Source organism: Chiloscyllium plagiosum, chromosome 7, assembly GCF_004010195.1.
Source record: "Chiloscyllium plagiosum isolate BGI_BamShark_2017 chromosome 7, ASM401019v2, whole genome shotgun sequence".
NCBI lineage: Eukaryota > Metazoa > Chordata > Chondrichthyes > Orectolobiformes > Hemiscylliidae > Chiloscyllium > Chiloscyllium plagiosum.
Genome location: NC_057716.1, coordinates 58,259,352 through 58,280,000, shown reverse-complemented (window position 1 = coordinate 58,280,000; position 20,649 = coordinate 58,259,352). Strand labels below are relative to the sequence as shown.

General features: G+C 41.7%; 1 protein-coding gene across 3 annotated transcripts in view; it reads right to left on the bottom strand.

Annotated features, from left to right (window-relative positions):
* The window catches only part of pkp4 (plakophilin 4), a 236,229-nt gene that overhangs the window by 167,619 nt on the left and 47,961 nt on the right, over nt 1–20,649 (bottom strand). For all 3 annotated transcript variants that reach the window (XM_043693802.1, XM_043693805.1, XM_043693804.1), the window contains exon 3: nt 18,824–18,936. In XM_043693802.1, coding sequence (XP_043549737.1) covers nt 18,824–18,936 — 113 coding nt within the window. The remainder of the gene's footprint in view (nt 1–18,823; nt 18,937–20,649) is intronic.

Here is a 20,649-nt window from a genome sequence, read left to right as displayed (position 1 = left end):
ACTTTCTCCCCACCCCCACCCTCCGAGCTTCTCTCTCCACGCTTCAGGCTCTCTGCCTTTATTCCTGATGAAGGGCTTTTGCCCGAAACGTCGATTTTACTGCTCCTTGGATGCTGCCTGAACAGCAGTGCTCTTCCAGCATCACTAACCCATCCATCACTGGCTCGGCCAACATTAATTGCCCATCCTTAAATACCCAGAGGGCACTGAGTCAACTACATGGTGGAGATCTGGAGTCCAGGTCAGGTTCCAAGCTACAAGCATTTGGTTAAGAATGTGCAGATTATTAGAAGCTGAAGACCAAACAAACACCTCTTGACGCCAGCTCATAGTTCCTGGAACGTGGAGTCACAGGTAGACGGGATAGAAAGGCAGCGTGTGGTACACTTGCCTTTATTGGTCAGTGCACTGAGCATAGGAGCTGGGAGGTCATGTTGTAGCTCTACAGGTCATTGGTTCGGCACTTTTGGGATACTGTATTCAATTTTGGTCTCCCGGCTTTGGAAAGATTAGATTAGATTAGATTAGATTACAGTGTGGAAACAGGCCCTTCGGCCCAACAAGTCCACACCGACCCGCCGAAGCGTAACCCACCCATACCCCTACATTTACCACTTACCTAACACTACGGGCAATTTAGCATGGCCAATTCACCTGACTTGAAAGCATGCAAAGAAGATTTACAGATATGTTGCAGGGGTGGAGGGTTTGAGCTATTAGGAGCGGCTGAATAGACTGGGGCTATTTAACTTGGAGTATCGGAGGTTGAGGGGGTGACCTTAGAGGTTAGAAATTCTGACGGGAAGAAGATGGTAAATAGACAAGGTCTTTTTTCTCAGGGCAGGGGAGTCCAAAATTACAAGGCATAGATCTTGATCGAATGGGCCAATGGGCTGAGGAGTGGCAGATGGTGTTTAATTTAGATAATGAGAGATGCTGCATTTTGGAAAAGCAAATCAGAGTAGGGCTTATACACTTAATTGTAAGGGAGGCAAGTAGGCGGCCCGTCTCCCCAATATAGAGGAGGCCACATCGGGTGCAAAGGATGCAATGTGTGGAGGTACAGGTGAATCTGTGGCGGATATGGAAGTTTCCTTTGGGGCCTTAGAGGGAGGTGAGGGGGGAGGTGTGGGCGCAAGTCTTGCACCTCCTGCGGTTGCAGGGGAAGGAGGAGGCCATCTGGGTTGTGCGTTTTTGGAACTGGTGCTCCTGGGAGCAGATGCGGCGGAGTCGAAGTAATTGGGAGAATGGGATGGCGTTTTTACAGGGGGCGGGGTGGGAGGAGGTGTAGTCCAGGTAGCTGTGGGAGTCGGTCGGTTTGTAGTAGATGTCCGTGTTGATTTGGTCGCCTGAGATAGAAATAGAAAGGTCGAGGAAGGGGAGGGAGGAATCTGAGACTGTCCAGGTGAATTTGAGGTCGGGGTGGAAGGTGTTGGTGAAGTGGATGAACTGTTCAACTTCCTCGTGGGAGCACGAGGCGGCACTGATACAGTCATCGATGTAGCTGAGGAAAAGGTGGGGGGTCAAGGTGACCTATCACCCTCACCTTGACCTCTTTCCACCTATCACATTTCCGACGCCCCTCCCCCAAGCCCCTCCTCCCTATCTTTTAATTGTAAGGTCCTGGGAAGTTTGCTGAATAAAGACCTTGGAGTGCAGGTTCATAGTTCATCAAAAGTAGAGATGCAGGTAGATAGGATAGTGAAGGCAGCAGTTGGTATGAATATTGGTCCGAGTATTGAGTACAGGAGTTGGGAGGTCATGTTGCGGCTGTACAGGACGTTGGTTAGGCTACTGTTGGAATATTGCGTGCAACTCTGGTCTCCTTCCTATTGGAAGGATATTGTGAAACTTGAAAGGGTTCAGAAAAGACTTACAAGGATGTTGCCAGGGTTGGAGGATTTGAGCTATAGGGAGAGGTTGAATACGCTGGGGCTGTTTTCCCTGGAGTGGAGGCTGAGGGGGAACCTTACAGAAGTTTATAAAATTATGAGGGACATGGATAGGATAAATAGACAAAGTCTTTTCCCTGAGGTGTGGGAGTCCAGAACGAGAGGGCATAGGTTTAGTGTGAGACAGGAAAGATATAAGAGACTTCAGGGGCAAATCTTTCCACACAGAGGGATGAGTGTGTATGAAATGAGCTGCCAGAGGAAGTGGAGGCTGCTGGTTAAATCGCAGCATTTAAAAGGCATCTGGATGGGTATATGAATAGGAAGGGTTGAGAGAGATATGAGCTAAGTGCTGGCAAATGGGTCTAGATTAGGTTAGGATATCTGGTTGGCATGGACAAGTTGGACCAACAAGTTGCCTGACCATGCTGTGCACCTCTGACTGTATATAAAAGGGACCTAAGGGGCAACCTTTCCACACAGATGGTGGTACATGTATGTAACAAGCTGCCAGAGGAGGCTGTGACCATGACAATAACCACAACCACATTTAAAAGGCATTTGGATGGATATGAATGGGAAGGGTTTAAGAGGGAGATGGACCATATGGGATGCATTAATTTAGGAAATCTGGTCAACACGGATGAATTAGACCAAAGGGTCTGTTTCTGTGCTGTATAACTCTGACTATGAAAAAGCTAAAGCTGTCAGTTTTGAGTATTTATATAAAGACAGCACGGTGGTTCACAGACAAAAAAAAAAGTTAATTTAAGATTTGAGATATACATAAAAAAGGGTAGTCATGGTGTAGTAGTACCATTGCTAGACTATTAACCTAGTAACTTGGCTAATGTTCTGGAGACCCAGGTTCCAATCCGAACATAACAGATAGTAGAAACTGAATTCAATAAAAAAGTATCTGGAATTAAAGAATCTACTGGATGACCATGAAACCATTGTCGCTTGTTGGAAAAACCCATTTGGCTCACTCATTCTTCAGGGAAGGGAATCTGCCATTCTCACTTGATCCTGTTTACAAATGTCTCCAGAGCACTGCAATGTGATTGATTCTCAACCACCCTCTGAAATGGCCGAGCAACTGACTGTTGTATCATTTGTTAAGAAGTCTCAACAAAAGTAGAAAAACCGTACAGATGACCCGACAGCAACCTAGGCACCAGAAAAGATAACGACAGAGACCATTAACACTGCAAAGATTTGGAAAAGGGGTCTCAATAGCTTGACAATCATTCCCACAGAAGCATACCTGACAATGTCTCCTATACCATCATTGTGCCAGTAGGACAGGACATATACAATGGGGAGGGAGTTAGCCTGGGAGTCAGAGGTGTACAGCATGGAAACAGACCCTTCGGTCCAACTCATTCATCCCAACCCAATGTAGTCCCACCTGCCAGCACCCCGCCCATATCCCTCCAAACCCTTCCTGTTCATATACCCATCCAAATGCCTCTTAAATGTTGCAATTGTACCAGCCTCCACTTCCTTTGGCAGCTCATTCCATAAACATACCCTCAACATTGATTCTGGACCCCATGAAATCTCATGGCTTCAGGCGTTTCTCGTGCTGGTTTCTACATACCATCCTCCCTCAGTTCCCTACTGAGGCAGCAACCCTACTGATCAAGCTGGTAGGAACCTGAAGAGATATAGCTCCTAGACTGGGACTACGGTAGGTGGTGAGGGAAACAGACAAGAGAAAAACATTCTTGACCGGATCCTTACCAATTTGCTGGCTGCAGATGCACCCGACTAAGATAGTACTTGTAAGAGTGATCACAACACAGTCCCTGTGGAGCCTAAGTCCCTCATTCACATGAAGAATACTCTCCATGTTGTGTGACACTAATCAACGTACTAAAATGGGACAAATTTCAAATAGATCGAGCAACACAAGACTGGGCATCCACATGGTTTTATGGGCCAACACCAGAATTGTACACCGGTACAATTTGCAACCTCATGGCCCAGCATATCCCCCACTCAACCCAGGGAATCGACCCTGGTTCAATGGAGAGTGCAGGAGGGCATGCCAGGAGCTACACCAGACATAACTAAAAATGAGGTGCCAATCTTAAAGCTACCAAGACTACTTAATGCCAAACAGCATAAGCATTAGTTGACAGAGCTAAGCAATCCCACAACCAACATATCAGAATTCGGCTCAGCAATCCTGCCACATCCAGTTATGAATGGCGATGAAAAGTTAAACAACTCGCTGGAGGTGGCAGCTCCACAAATATACCCATCCTCAATGAGGAAGGGCTCAACTCAGTGCAAAAGAAAAGGTTGAAGGATTCACTGCAACCTTCAGTCAGAAGTGCTCAGTGGATGATCCATCTTGGCCTCCTCCAGTGGTCCCCACCATTAGATTCCATCAGCTAATTTGATTCACTCTACATATTACCAAGAAATAGCTGAGGACACTGGATAGTGCAAAGGCTACAGGGCCCAACAACATTCTGGCAACGGTAATGAAGCCTTGAGTGCCAGAAATTGCCACCCCCTTAGCCAAGCTCCTCCAGTACAGTTTCAACACTGGCATCCATCCAATGTGGAAAATTGCCCAGTTATGTCCTGTACAAAAAAGCAAGACAAAATCCAATTCAGTTAATTACCATCTCAGTCTACTTTCGATTAGTAATGGAAGGTGTCATCAACAGTGCTATCAAGCAGCACCAGTTCACCAATGCCCAGTTTTGGTTCTGCCAGGGCCATTCAGCTCCAGATTTCATTACCGCCTTGGTTCAAACTTGGACAAAAGAGGTGAATTCCAGAGGTGAGGTTAATGACAACCCCTGACATCAAAACTGCATTCAACTAAGCGTGGCATCAAGGATCCCTAGCAAAACTTGAATAAATGGGAATCTGGGACAAACTCTCCACTGGTTAGAGACAGTGACAGATAGGAAGTTGTTGCCATTGTTGGAAGTCAGTCATCTCCGTTCCAGGATGTCTTTCGTATAGTGTCCTACAGTGTGTTGCTAGAAAAAAAGCACAGGTCAGGCAGCATCTGAGGAGCAGGAGAATCAAAGTTTCAGGCAGATGCCCTTCACTAGGAATGTGTGGGTTGAGAGATAAATATAAGGGGGTTACGGCTGGTGGAAGATAGCTGGGAAGGTGATAGGTAGATGCAGATGGGGTTGGAGGTGGGGGGTGGGAAAGTGAGAAAGGGGTGTGGTGATGATGATAGGTGGAGGGCGGAATGGATAGGTGGGAACGAAGATGGACAGGTAGGACAGTTCAAGAGGGTGGTGCCAAGTTGGAGGGTTGGATCTGGGATGAGGTGGGGGAAGAGGGGAGATAAGGAAACTGGTGAAAATCAACATTGATGCCCCGTGTGGTTAGAGGGTCCCAAGGTGGAAGATGAGGCCTTCTGCCTCCAGACGTTGGGTGGCTAGTGTGATATTTAAGAGTTTATAACTTTTTCTGCTGACCTGCAGGAAATTGGATGTCCTCAGACTAGGATGGGATGCCTCTGACCTACAGATAGAATGTAATTTACATGGTCATTCCTTGCCATTCACATCACCTATTCAGAAGTCAGTTGGAATATTGCAATTGCAATTCTGACTGCACCCTATTGTTACAAAAGAAAATAATTTGCAACAGATTTGGCCATTAAGAAGTGATTCGCATTACATGGTTTCTGGAGATGATGTGGTCACTGCATTGCGTCTTGGGTGGTGTGAGACCGTGAGGGAGTGGCTGGGGGTTGCCTTGTGAGCATTACTGTGATGTAAAACATTTTGTATAATGGAAGGACTGTTTCCTTTATTCAGGGAGAGATTCTCTGGACATGCTTCGCAACCTTGGCGAAGAGTATCCAGGGTTTCTCCAAAGCTTATATGGTACTGGGCTTAATAAAATTTTGGTTGTTCACAGAAGTTGGCATGTTGCAGTTGCATCAAGTGTGTAAGAATCTCAGAAAAAAGAACTTGACATTAGGATTTGGTGGTGGAGATGGCCCAGGACTTACATGTCCTTGGCAGAGCAGGAGGGGGATTTGAAATGATCGGCCAGGGCAGTTTGTTGTGTGTTCGTCCCAGAGATGTTCTCTCTGGGATGTTCGCTCTCCCAAAATGAAGAGACCACATCAAGAGCAGACACAGCAGGGTCCTATCCGAATCATCTTCGGATGCTTCAATGACCTTCCCTCCATAAGTCAAAAGTGAGGATATTTGCCAATTATTGCACAACGTTCAGCACCATTCGTGACTCCTCAGATACTGAAGCAGTCCATGCTCAAATGAAACAAAGTCTGGACAATGTGCAGACCTGACAGATGGCAAGTAATATTCGTGCTACAAATACCAAGCAATTACTATGTCCAATAAAAGAAAAACAAACCATCGCCCCTTCACATTCAATGGTGTTACCATCAATGAATCCCCTACTAATCAAGATCTTTGGGGTTGCCATTGACCAGAAGCTCAACGAGACTCACTATATAAACAGGCTACAAGAGCACATCAGATGCTAGGAATCCTGCAGCACGTAACTCACTTCCTGACTCCCCAAAGCCTGTTCATCTTTTACAGGGCACAAGTCAAACTCCTCGGTTGCAACTCCAACAAAACACTTCAGAAGCTTGACACCATCCAGGTCAAAAACAGGCCACTTAATTAGCACCACACCCACAAGCATTCACTCCCTTCATCATTGATGCAGCAGCAGCAGCGTGTGTTCTCTACAAAATGCACTGCAGAAATTCAAACATCAAAACCCACAACTACTTCCATCGAGAAGGACAAAGGCAGTAGATACACGAGAACACCAGAACCTACAAGATACCCCTCCACGCCACCTCACCATTTTGACTGGGAAATATATTGCCATTTCGTCACTGTTGCTGGGTCAAGATCCTGGAATTCCCTCCCTAATGGCAGTGGGTCAACCTCCAGCACATGGACTCTGGTAGTTAAAAGCAGCAGCTCACCACCACCTTCTAAAGGACAACTAGGGATGGGCAAGAAATGCTGGCCAGCCAATGTCCATGTGCCATTAATGAATATTACAGAGTAATTTCTCTAGATTGGAATTGTAAAAATTGGTGATGTGAAAAAGTAGGTTAGAAATATTATTTAAGACCTTTCTATACTGCACTTTAAATTCAAGTAGCTTACTTATATTTGCACAATAAACATTTGTTAAAGAAAACATGCAGCCTTTTGTAATTAGAATTTAGTGATTACTCACTAAAAACATGATTTTTAAAGCCAGGTTCAATTCTGGGATCGGACTTCTCTAGTAGTACCATCAGCTGGGGGCACAAGAGATTTCCTAGAAGGTTTCCAAGAATACAGGGTTACACTTATGTGAAATGAAGAGGGAGACTTTGTTTCGAAGGGCAAGATGGATGTTAGCTATGGTGGTAAGTGGATATTAAATCTGGACACAGAGACACACAGAGACACACAGAGACACACAGAGACACACAGAGACACACAGAGACACACAGACGTCATTGCAAACAAGTTTTCAGGGGAAGCAGTTACGACAACGTTAAAGTTTAGTTTGTACAACTTCCAGACCAGGCGTTTGGTTAGAAGTCTGCAGAAAATATTTGAAGCCTTAGCAGGACTTTATACACTTAATGGTAAGGTTCTAGAGAGTGTTGCTGAACAAAGAGACCTTGGAGTGCAGGTTCATAGCTTCTTGAAAGTGGAGTCACAGGTAGATAGGATAGTGAAGGTAGCATTTGGTACACTTTCCTTTATTGGTCAGAGTATCAAGTACAGGAGTTGGGAGGTCATGTTGCATCTGTACAGGACATTGGTTAGGCCACTGTTGGAATATTGCGTGCAATTCTGGTCTCTTCCCTATCGGAAAAGATGTTGTGAAGTTTGAAAGGGTTCAGAAAAAAGATTTACAAGGATGTTGCCAGGGTTGGAGAATTTGAGCTATAGGGAGAGGCTGAACAGGCTGGGGCTGTTTTCCCTGGAGCGGCAGAGGTTGAGGGGTGACCTTCGAGGTTTAAAAAATCACGAGGGGCATGGATAGGATAAATGGACAAAGTCTTTTCCATGGGGTGGGCGAGTCCAGAACTAGAGAGCATAGGTTTAGGGTATAGGGGAAAGATATAAGAGAGACCTAAGGGGCAACATTTTCACGCAGAGGGTGGTACATGTATGGAATGAGCTGCCAGAGGAAGTGGTGGAGGCTGGTACAATTGCAACATTTGAGACACATTTGAATGGGTATATGAATAGGAAGGGTTTGGAGGATATGGGCCAAGTGCTGGCAGGTGGGACTAGATTGGGTTGGGATATCTAGTCGGTATGGACGAGTTGGATCGAAGGGTCTGTCTCCATGCTGTACATCTCTATGACTCTGACAGGTTCAGTTCAACATGACTTCATGATTTACAGCAAAGAAAGAGAGAACCAGTCACGTCAAAATTAAAAGGTTTGATAAAGAGGGACAATTTCTTCAGCTGCAAGAAGCTTAATAGCATTGGGAAATGCGATGACTTTTTGCTGATGGTTGAAGAGCTTCAGGGCAGAGGAGAGGACCTGGGCGTTGCAGTAAGGGGGAGGGGGAGAGGAGGGTCTGACAGATTCTTGTCGAGAGAGGAGGAGGACTTCAAGGTAGGCATCCTTGCAAGATTTGCAGGAAGGTCAAATTCAACTAGGCAAAAAAGTGAGGACTGCAGATGCTGGAATAGCATCTGGGTTTGAGAAAGAGACCTTGGATATTCATCTCATCTATGCCTCTCATGATTTTATAAACCTCAATGGTCATCCCTCACCCTCCTACAGTCCAGGGGAAAAGTCCCAGCCTATCCAGTCTCTCCTTATAACTCCTGAGTCACAACTGAAACAGGCTTCAGATAATAAATCTGATCAATCCAAGGACAAGAATCTGGAATTTAACAGTCAGATCACTCCTCCAACAAAACTTGTGTCAAACAACCAAATACCCAGCTAGTGTGAATCACTTGCAAAGATTCACCTCTCCCAAAACTCAGCTATAAGTTCATGGTCATGTGATAGTTTTTAGGCTAGAGTGAAATTCATCCAGGGGGGTCAATAATGTGACCCTTACTTTTCTGGATATTCATCAGGATGTGCAGGGGACAATTTCACAGTAATTAAACTCTGAAGAATTGCAAAGTGATAGGATGATAATGTGAAAGTCCAAAAGGATAATGACAAATTGTGAAATGGGGAGATCAGGTCCACTGTAGAGAAATAGTAGTGAAGTGATGCACTTTGGTGAGGAGAATATTGAAAGACAACACAAAATAGGGCATACAATTTGAAGAGGTGCAGCAGCAGAGGGACCTGGGTGTGTGCACACCCACACACCTTTCAAGGTGGGAGGACAGGTGAAGACAGCATTTGATAGAGCAGTGTTTTCAGCTTTATAAATAGGGACAGAGTGTACAGGAGCAAGGAGGCAATGTTGAACATGTATAAGACACCTGTTAGACCTCAGCTTAATTATGGGCATTGCCTATAATAAGCAACAGCAATTATGAATGCACTGGAGCTTACAGAAAAGACTTACAAAAACGCTTCCAGGAATGAGAAACTTCATTTATGAGGGTAGCTTGAAGAGGCTTTCAAAACAATGACATACTGGACAGAGTAGACAGGAAGAATCGGCTCCTGCTTGTGCAAAGGGAAAACAAATTTGGGCATGGGTTTAAAGTAACATACATAGCAAGGGTTATGTGTAGCAAAAAAAAAAACTCACACTGAGTAATCATGGGATAGATTGTACTGCCTGGAAACATGTTTGAACTGAGGCATATAATAGGGCATTGGAATATTTTAATAAAAATGGTGTGCAGGCATATAGGGAAATAAAGACAGGAGACTGGTACTAGGTAATAGAACTGTGAAGGAATGATGGGATGACTGGCCTGCTTCTGGGCAGCACGGTGGCACAGCAGTTAGCACTGCTGCCTCAGTGCTAGAGACCCGGGTTCAATTCCCACCTCAGGCAACAGTCTGCATGGAGTTTGCACATTCTCCGTGTTTGTGTGGGTTTCCTCTGGTTTCCTCCCACAGTCCAAAAAATGTGCAAATTAGGTGAATTGGCCACGCTAGATTTCCCATTGTGTTAGGTTGTAGGGGTATGGGTGGGTTGCTCTTCGGAGGGTCAGTGTGGACTTGTTGGGCCAAAGGGCCTGTTTCCACACTAAGTAATCTAATAATCTAACATTATAATTACATAAAGAAAAAGAAAACTCTTACAGGCATCCAATTTGTGCCTTTTTAAAAGGACTTCAACCTGAATGCGACTGGCTATTTCTGCTTTTCACTCAAATGTACATTTTCTCTAGAATCTCTTCTTCCTTGCATTATCAGTTTGTGTGCATGAAGTAGCGCATGATGCTGCATTTAGATTTCAGCATGTTGAGTGTAAACAAGTTATTTTCTTCAGATTTAAAAATTTCCAAGAAAGACTGTATTGCACTTAGTGCCAAAAATCCCAATACTTAAAAGGATTTAAAATCCATCTTGTTGTGGACAATTGCAAGGTAAGGAGAAAGGGGCAAAGTTATTCTACCATCTCTCTCCCTTTCTCTCAAAAGCAGGGGCATGCTTGCATTACCCTGGGGGGTTACGACTGACCTGAAACAACTTAACTAGCCATTTAAAAACTGACCACAAAGTTCATAGTTCCTTGAAGATGGAGTTGCAAGTAGATTAGGATAGTGAAGGCAGCATTTGGTATGCTCTTTTATTAATACATTGAACATAGGAGTTGGAAGATCGCACTGCGGCTGTTCAGGACATTGGTTAGGTCACTTTCGGACTATTGCATGCAATTCTAGTCTCTCTCCTATTGAAAGGATGATCTGAAGTGTGAAAAGGTTCACAAAAGATTTAAGGATGCTACCATGGTTGGATAGTGTGAGCTACAGGGAGAGGCTGAATAGGCTGGGGCTGTTTTCCCTGGAGCTTTGGAGGCTGAGACTTACCTTATAGAGATTTATAAAATCATGAAGGGCATGCATAGGGTGAATAGACAAGGTCTTTTCACTGGAGTGGGGGGAGTCAAGAACCAGAGAACGTATATTTTGGGTGAGGGGGTAGAGATTTAAAAGGCACCAAAGGGACAACTTTTTCCACGCAGAGGGTGGTGCGTGTACGGAATGATCTGCCAGACAAAGTGGTGAAAGCTGGGGCAATTACAACATTTAAAAAGGCATCTGGATGGGTACATGAATGTGAAGGGTTTAGAGGGACACGGGCCACGTGCTGGTAAATGGGACTAGGTTAATTTACGATATCTGATTGGCATGGACGAGTTGGACCAAATGGTCTGTTTCTGTGGTGTACATCTCTAAGACTCGATAAGTGGTTCAGCCGCTAGGAATTCTGTGGGAAATAACATCACCTTAATCTTCCATGCCTGTCCACAGAAGTGCAAGTCAGGAGTGTGATAGAATACTCCTCACATACCTGAATGAGTGCGGCACCAAATACACACAAGCAGCTTGACATCAGGACAAAGCAATACTCGATTGACACCCCAGCCACCACTTCAACATTCACTCCCCGGGAGCAGTACATATCATCTACTAGGTTCAATACAGTGTGTCAAGACAACACTTTCACCATCTTCTAAACCTATGACCAACTTTAAGGAGAAGGGCAGCAGATGCATGGGAGCAATATTGCCTCAGAGCATGCATGCGCAGCAATACCAACACTGTGCAGAGGACACAGATTGTGACACTGATTTCCAGAATTGGATTAGACGAGCTCGGCAGTACTCAGTTCTGTAACTAGTTCCGGCGTCCGGGAAACAAATTTTTGCTTGACAGCTACAAAAGCTAACCATGTGTCTGTGAAAACAGACATCAGAACAAAGATTCAACAGTTACATAACCTATGTAAATAGCATTCATTTGCCAATGCATGAATAACTAGTCATTACCAATCTTAGACAATAGCTTAAAATGTTTCAAAGCCATGCGACACAGCAAGTTGCCTTGTAAAAATTTTTAAGATGTTACAGAATTTATTTATTAAAATTTCTTCAAATTTACACTCAAAAGCAAATGCTACATTTAAAAGACCAAAAATCTGGAGCCAAAAAAGATCAATGTTACAGAATTAAAATGCACATAGCCATTTATAACCATACTTACATAACAAAGAAAGGGATGGATGTGTTACTGCTGCTCAACACGGCAGCTTCAACAAACTCCATCTCTGAATAAAGGCATGCTGCGCACAGAAAAAAGTGTCAGCCAAGATCCTGGAGCTCAATGAAGCTCAGTAGCATTGAACTAATCTGCATGGACTTCAGTCGGCCAAAAAAGGGCCCAGTGTGCTACGTAGAGAACAACAGGGGGAGGAACAAGCAGCACATTAATATTATTAAATCGAGAAAAAAATTGCAGGTGAAATCAAGTAGAATAGCATAAATAAAAAAAAAGCTGGCTCTCAATGATAAGTGCGTTTAAGGGTCAAATTGGTAATTTTCTAGGTTCAATATTTTTAACTACTGCATAACTGCATTCAAGGTCAAGAATGAAATACAGTCAAAACATCAGAATACAAGTCAACAAAGGTTAAACTATATCATGAGTGTTGACCTTGTACATTGCCTAATGACAGAGCAGAGTTCTAACACCGGAAACTACGGAGAAGAATTACACAGCAAATTCCTAATATCAAGTATCACAATAAGGAGTCAAAAAGAAAAACGTCAGCACAGTGGAAATAATTCTAAACTTCATCTTAGAGATTGTCAATAGAGTGAGCAATACGCAAAAAGTCAATTGACAAAATTTCCTTAAACAGGAGGACATGGGTTGAAACTACAGGTAGTTCTGGTATAACATGTTTCATTAACACAAATTAGTTATAATGCGACTGATGAATTGTGGATGCTGCCTGGATAATGCTAACTTTCTACTGTATGGGTATAACGATTTTCCATAGCGATCGTGCAGAGTGCAATTTTCTATAGTGCGATATTATATAGTGCAGGGTTGCAGAGGAACGCAACTTGCGCATTACAGCTGAATGACTTGTACAAGCAATGTGGGGTTCACTTTTCACTATGGGGTGGCACAATGGCTCAGTGATTAGTGCTACTGCCACACTGCATCAGGGACCCAGGTTCAATTCCAGCCTCGGGTGGCTTTGTAGAATTTGCATATTCTCAGTGTCTGCATGGGTTTCATGCCACAATCCAAAGATGTGCAAGTTAGGTGGATTGGCCAGGCTAAATTGTTGATAGTTGGAAAGAGGTCAAGGTGAGGGTGATAGGTCAGACTGGGGTGGGGGCGGAGAGGTCGGGAAGAAGATTGCAGGTTAGGAAGGCGGTGCTGAATTTGATGGATTTGACTGAGACAGGCGGGGGGGAGGGGAAATGAGGAAACTGGTGAAATCCGAGTTCATCCCTTGTGGTTGGAGGGTTCCTAGCGGGAAGATGAGGCGTTCTTCCTCCAACCGTCATTTCGCTGTGGTCTGACGATGGAGGAGTCCAAAGACCTGCATATCCTTGGTAGAGTGGGAGGGGGAATTGAAATGTTGAGCCACAGGGTGGTTGGGTTGGTACAGGAGTGGTACAGATAAGATGAATAGCAGTTCTCTTTTATATAGGGTGAGTTTTCAAGACTACAGGGGATATTTTTAAAGGTGAGAGGAGGAAGAATTTTAAAAAAAGACATGAGGATTATTTTTTAGAAACAAAGAAAGAGGTTTGTGTGTGGAATGAATTTCCAGAGAAAGTGGTGGATATGGGTATTGTTACAAAGTTTAAAAGACAATTAGATAAGTACATGAATAAGAAATGTTTGGAGGGATATGAGTCAAGCGCAGGTTTAGTTTGCGATTATGGTCAACATGGACTGGTTGGACCATTGGGTCTGTTTCTATGCTGTATGACTCAATTCAAGAACTAAATCAATGTGGCTCGAGGTAAGGAGCAATTACATCACTCAGTATAGTCTATAGGCTCCCAGCAAGTGGGAAGAATGCAGAAGAACAAATCTGCAGGGAAATTAGAAGAATGTCGTCGGTTTGTCGTAGATGTCCGTGTTGATTCGGTCGCCTGAGATAGAAATAGAAAGGTCGAGGAAGGGGAGGGAGGAATCTGAGACTGTCCAGGTGAATTTGAGGTCGGGGTGGAAGGTGTTGGTGAAGTGGATGAACTGTTCAACTTCCTCGTGGGAGCACGAGGCGGCGCTGATACAATCATCGATGTAGCGGAGGAAAAGGTGGGGGGTCAAGGTGACCTATCACCCTCACCTTGACCTCTTTCCACCTATCACATTTCTGACGCCCCTCCCCCAAGCCCCTCCTCCCTATCTTTTATCTTAGCCTGCTGGACCAACGTTCCTCATTCCTGAAGAAGGGCTAATGCCCGAAACGTCGATTCTCCTGTTCCCTAGATGCTGCCTGACCTGCTGCGCTTTTCCAGCAACACATTTCCATCTCTGATCTCCAGCATCTGCAGACCTCACTTTCTCCTAAAAATTGTTGATAGTATCTAGGGATGTGAAAGCTAGGTCAATTAGGTATGGGAATCACAGGGTAAGGGTCTGTGTGCAATGCTTTTTGGAGGATATGCTGTGGACCTGATGGGCCAAATAACCTGCTTCCACACTATAGGGATTCTACGAAGGGAAAAATGGGGACACAGTAAATATGTCAAAACTAGACAGCACACGAGTGAAGTACACAGCAGAATTTCTCTCCGCTTTGCCTTACTAGTCATTAGCACAACATTTTCTTTCACCCAAAAAATAGACTTGGAGTGTACACAACAAATCAGTTTGCCTACAGCATGAAATTTTGCAATAAATGGATTTTTGGATTAAAAACTAATAAGCGCACTGAAGAACCTTGCCTTCCCCACCCAAGGTGGGACTACATTTCATCAATATTGAATACAAGTGTATTAGAATCTTAAAATTCTGAAGTACTCACAGCAAAACACTGTATACAATAACAAGAATTACAGAAGACTTGATTTGTATAGCAAGTTCTTTAGATATTAATGCACATTCTATAACTTATCCAAGTGCAACAATTGCAACATGTGCAAATCAACGTTCAAGTTTTGCATAATTAAATTGTTCACACCAAGGCTGTCACTTTAATTCTAATAATTGCATTGATAAGTTTGTATTTGAAATGCACAGGTTTATATCTAGAATATTAATAATAATACTTGGACTTCAATTCTTATTTTCTAATATTTGATTAGGAAAAATACTTCATAGATCTCTTTTCCTATATTGTCACCATAACATGCAATATTAGAAATTATGAACCAAAAGGAACTTCGAAGTATGTATAGTCAACTTGAATTGGAAAAAGGAGAATCCTTTCTGCAGCCATCACAAAACATTTGATGGTAAATCATTAGCAATAATTTATTAAATATAGTTATTTGCTTAACTTTAAAACAATGAATTTATAAATATTTTGCACAGACTTTGGATAGGATGCTCTGCAGTGGACCAATGAATAAAGTCAAAGAACACAAAATAAGGAGAGCAGTTGAACAGGTTGCTTTCTGGCTTCAAGAGAAGCCAAGAGTGTGAGTAAAAGGGTAGTTATTCTGTGTTGTATAAAAAGTGGAGAGGTGTTGCATAGAGGTCACTACTGGAATGACTGCTGCCCAAGATCATCCACATTTTAGGCATTGGAATCAAAAGAACCAAGTGATCAATGGTATTGGCAAAGAGGATTTTCTGAAGAGAATGAGAGATGGATTTTTAAAAAGGTTGAGGAACCAGATAGTAGACCACCATAGGCATGGAACATATGACGACAATGTATTAATTAAGTCTTTCTGTGCAGGGTCCCTTGGGGGGGGGAGAGAAAAGAGAGAAAGAGCGACCATGACAGAATTCTTCGTTAAATAAGGAATGCGAAGGAGGCAAACTCAAAACTAACACACTGAATCTAAATAACGGGAATAAGGGTATGAGACACAAGTTGGTAAGGGTAGACTTGGATACCTTACTAAAGGTGTTGACAGTGAATAAGCAAATGGTTCATACATAAATAATGTGTGCATAAATTATAACAATTCTTCTTTCCTATCTGTCTCAAAGGTGGCACAATCATAGCATACAAAAGAAAATTAGGGATAGTATTGATCCTAAGGAAGAAACAAAATTGCCAGTGAAAGCAGCATGCTTGATGACTGGAAACATTTTAGAATCCAGCATTTAAAGAAAGAGCAAAGTTTGATCAAAATGGGAAAAATAGCATACAAGATTATAACTGCAGGGAACATAGAAACTGATCATAAAAGATTCTATAAAATGTGTGAAGAGAAAGACATTAGTAAACAGAATGTAGGTCCCTTACAATCAGCAACCAGGGAAATTAATGGGGAACAATGAAATGTCAGAGGGATTGAACACATTCATTGGTTCGGTCTTCACAAAAAGGAGGGCACAAATAACTTCAGAGAAATATTAGGGAATCATGCATCTAAAGAGGGATGAAATGAAGGAAATCCGTATTAGTAAGAAAATGCTGCTGGGAAAATTAATCGGGTTAAAGGCTGACAAGTAACCAGTTCCTGATAATCTACATCTTGGAGAACTGGAAATTTTAGAAGCATTGGTCATTTTCCAACATTCTTCTTTACAGATCATAGGTTGGCAAATTTATCACTACAACTTAACAGAATTATAGACCAGTCAGCCAATTAAAAAAAAAAAATCAGTAAATGGGAAAATGGTAAAAGACAAAACACATTTGGAAAACATTAATGGGATTGGACAGGTTCAGCATGGACTTATGAAAGACAAACCATGTTTAACAAATCTATCAATCAGTTTTGAGGATGCAACTAGAACAGATAAAGAGAACCTGCACATGTGGTGTATTTGAATTTTTACAAGGCTTTTGTTAAGGGAGTGCAGTGGAGGTTTACTCAGTTGATATCAGGGATGACAGCATTTGTCGCAGGAGGGATCAGTTAGACTGTGCCTGCATTCACTAGAGTTCAGAAGGGACCAGATTGAAATGTACAAAATTCTAACAGGGTTGGACAGACAAGACATGGAAGAGGTTTCCCCTGGTTGGGAGGTCTAGAACCAGGTGATTTCAGAATTTGTGGTAGGCTGTTTATGACAGAGGAGGGAAAAAAGTCTTCACTGAATCTGTGGATTTCTCTACCAAGGCAGGCTGGAGAGGCTAAATTACTGAATATATTCCAAAAAAAAAAAAAGAGATCGAGACATTTCTAGATTCTAAAGGCAATGAGAAAACAGAAATATGGTATAGAGATAGAGGATTGTTCATGATCATACTGAATGCTCCATTGGAGCAGCAGCGATGGCAGCAACAGGAAAGAAGCAGAGTGAACCTGATAAAAAGCTAGAGGGGTAGGGCCTCGATCAAGCTCAGTTGCAGCAGTGGCAGCAACAGGTGGGAAGCTGAGCATATCTAAACTTTGGGCAAATTGTTGATGCCAGACTTGTTGATAAATGGAACTTTTCAAAAGTAAACATCTTTAAATGAAATGCCTAAAAATGATACAATTACATGGTTGAGCACATGTAAGCATTCCCTGTTTATAGGCTTTTAAATATGCGTGCTACTAGTTTAGCTTTAATTTCAGACTGTATTGACATGGGGTGGTATAAGTTAATCAATTCATATGGCAGGGATTGCCCATAAACGTCGTGAAGCTTTAAGCGCAGAGCATAATTTAAGCTTGTCACACTTTCAACTGTCATAATTAATTTGTATTAAAAATGCAAGTAGTATTTTGTCAGCAATTAGAAAATAGTGCTTAAAAACTGACCAAAACATCTATTATTCACGACAAAGTTCCTAACATGATTGAACATAACAGCTGGCAAAACCCTTTTTAAAAAGTGTTTTATTCACATGAATGTTGTATATAACAAATCATAAGATTCCTCACATTTGTCCTCAACTCTGAAGATGGAAGCTAGCCGAATCAGAGCATTTTTTGCTTTATTTGAAATTGTCAGATATCTCCTTTAAATTTCTAAATTTAACATACACAAAAGTGTATAGTTTGTCATCTCCCAGAACTGACTGTTCTTAGTTTGCTGATCTTGCAAACACCCTTTATTTTGTACTTTGGCTATTCAAGGATGATACAAGTTATCACAAGATATTCATTCAACAATTTCTGTGAAGGCAATCCTAATCATCAAAACAATCTTTATCAGCAATAACAGAGTACTGTGTACAATTCTGTACCAGGATACCAGTGATGGTTAAGTTAGCATGCTTCTGAGTTGACATGGTTACAAGAACCGCTGCTGTCTTTTCTCACAACAGTCCTATTGTCAATCAAATCACATCTTGGAAGCATTACTCGCTTCAAGAAACAAGAGTTGCAACAATTTATACAGCCCCATTATACAGTGCCTTTGTTTTTTTCCCCAATACACATTTCAATACAAACATTTATTACTTTGTTTTTGGTACAGTGTATTTCATCCCTACTTCATAGTAAAGTTACTGTTTTTGGAACAATGCTGACTGTACAAGTAGCATGCCAGTTGACAATTGCTTTGTGAACTAATGGAGAAAAGTATTATTCAATCAATTCATTTAAAAAAAAATCAAATCCATGTGTCCCTTTTCAATTAAATTATTAGAAAATTTAAAACCCTCAGCACTTTGTAGTTAGAGATCCCACCAAATCAGACTGAAAAGCTCCACCAAAACACTGTTGTTATCAATGATAGCACTTAATTTGATAAAGAGCATTTTTCATTGGTTAGAATAAAAAGGAAAAATCTATTCAAGCATCTCAACATAGATTCTGATACTCTGCACAAGTGACAATGTTCTTTCACAGAATGTTATGAATTAAACAAGGAAAGAGAAAATCAAATAAGAAATCCATTTGTAAATGGAAGAACACAGTCAGGAATAAGATGTCGAAGCAATTGAATAGCAATAAATAAAAATGCAGGCCTTTACCTGATACTAGCAGCACTCGGTGATTCAGTTCCCAGCTTGCATCTTTCTAGCTGATTTGCAACAATCTGCCGTTCCAACTCAAGCTCTCGTGTAAGCCTTTCAAACTGGAGCTCCTGCAGCAAAGAACAGGATTATAATTGTACTGGGTTACAGACAATATTCAAATCTGTTGCATACCAAAGTTTTATTTACTTTAAATTGCCACATGTCACTGTGTTCAATGCAAACATTTTCACTCATCTTGCCCCGCCCACTCATTAAGAAACACAACCTGCAACAAGATTAAGCTTTCCATCTCAGAAGATCATTCAGCAGGAAATCTCTACCCTTTTACTTGAACTCAGATGTTTAGGGACATGTACAAAATATCTACAGGCATTTATTAATTCCCTTGCATGCAGTTATTTCAGCAATCCTTCCCAGAGTTCCATCAATTACTGGTACTGCAGCATATGATAGCTTGAGTACAGACTCCTTCCATTTTGTCTCAACTGAAGATTATTTTTCAGCAGTCTTATCATTTTTAATCACAATTTAATTTTATTTCAATGTTCAAATTAGCTAATACACCTAATATTTAGACTACTGATGAGCACTGCCTGTTTCTTAAAAATTTCATACTGGTGAGAATTTTCGCTCAGCTCGATTGGACAGATTCAGCAGCATAGCTTTGCATCATAATAGCTCCCTTCTCCGAAGTTGGTCACATGTAAACTGTGCTGGAGAAAAGAGACAAATACACAGAAAACTCAGCTGTACCTCCTGAAGACGCTGTTACAATAGGATCCCATAATTTTGATGTTTTAAAGAAATAATTTCAAGACATCCAATAGCATGCAAATAAAAATAAGCTGTTGCCTAGCAATTTAGTAATACCACATACCATCATGTTTCTATGCACAAAGTCTAGTTGTTTCATACATAAAAAATACTTTAAACCACTCAAGGAAATTAATATTCAAATTTTAGAAATAACTAGATTTTTAAAAACTATCAGCATCTGAACATACCAAATATTGATATTTTATATCTGTTTGGATTTCATTGAATTGAATTTTAAACATTCATCGAGGGTTCAGTCAACATATATTTACACAAAACTGGCATGCAAATTGCTCTACCTTTCTACAGCCAGTCTCCAGCTGTGACAAGAAATGTAGTTACATCATATTGACAGTTTTTATCTAGATATTTTTAACCAACTGGTTCAGAACGCATATTGCACATCTGTAGAGCACATGGAATTTGAACCCAGGCCTCCTGGATAGCAAATTTACTGCTAGGCTTAAAGTTTTGTATCAAGTAGTACTTGAATCATATTTACAAAATTTCACTGTCAACTCAAACTGTAGCTAATTTTACATAAATGTTAAGTGACTTTTAAGTAGCAGGAATCAGCTGATAACAGTTTCAAACAAAGTAAAAAAAGTGTGCCCCTACTGAATAAATCAAGAATTCAAAAGAAAATCAACTAAGATGGCATATAAAATGGACTGTAAAATTGAAGATTAACTTGTTCAAACAAAGGTGCAATATCCAGAAAGAAACATTTTTCCCCTTTCCATAATAGAGACCCTCAATAATTTTATCATTTCCATAGGAACTGTGAACTAAGCAAGCTGAATGTGATCTTTGAATGGCGAGAAAGTAAAAAGAGAAAGTACTGTCGTATGTTTGGGGCCAGAAGTAAATGCAGCCTGATTCTTGTTCAAAAGTAGACTTTTTGATTCTGGCAAGGTATTAGGCTCAAACAGATGACAGTTGTTTGAATGTTAATAGAAGCCTGGTAGGGAGGTCGGTGCCAAGTGACTGATGAATAAAAGTGA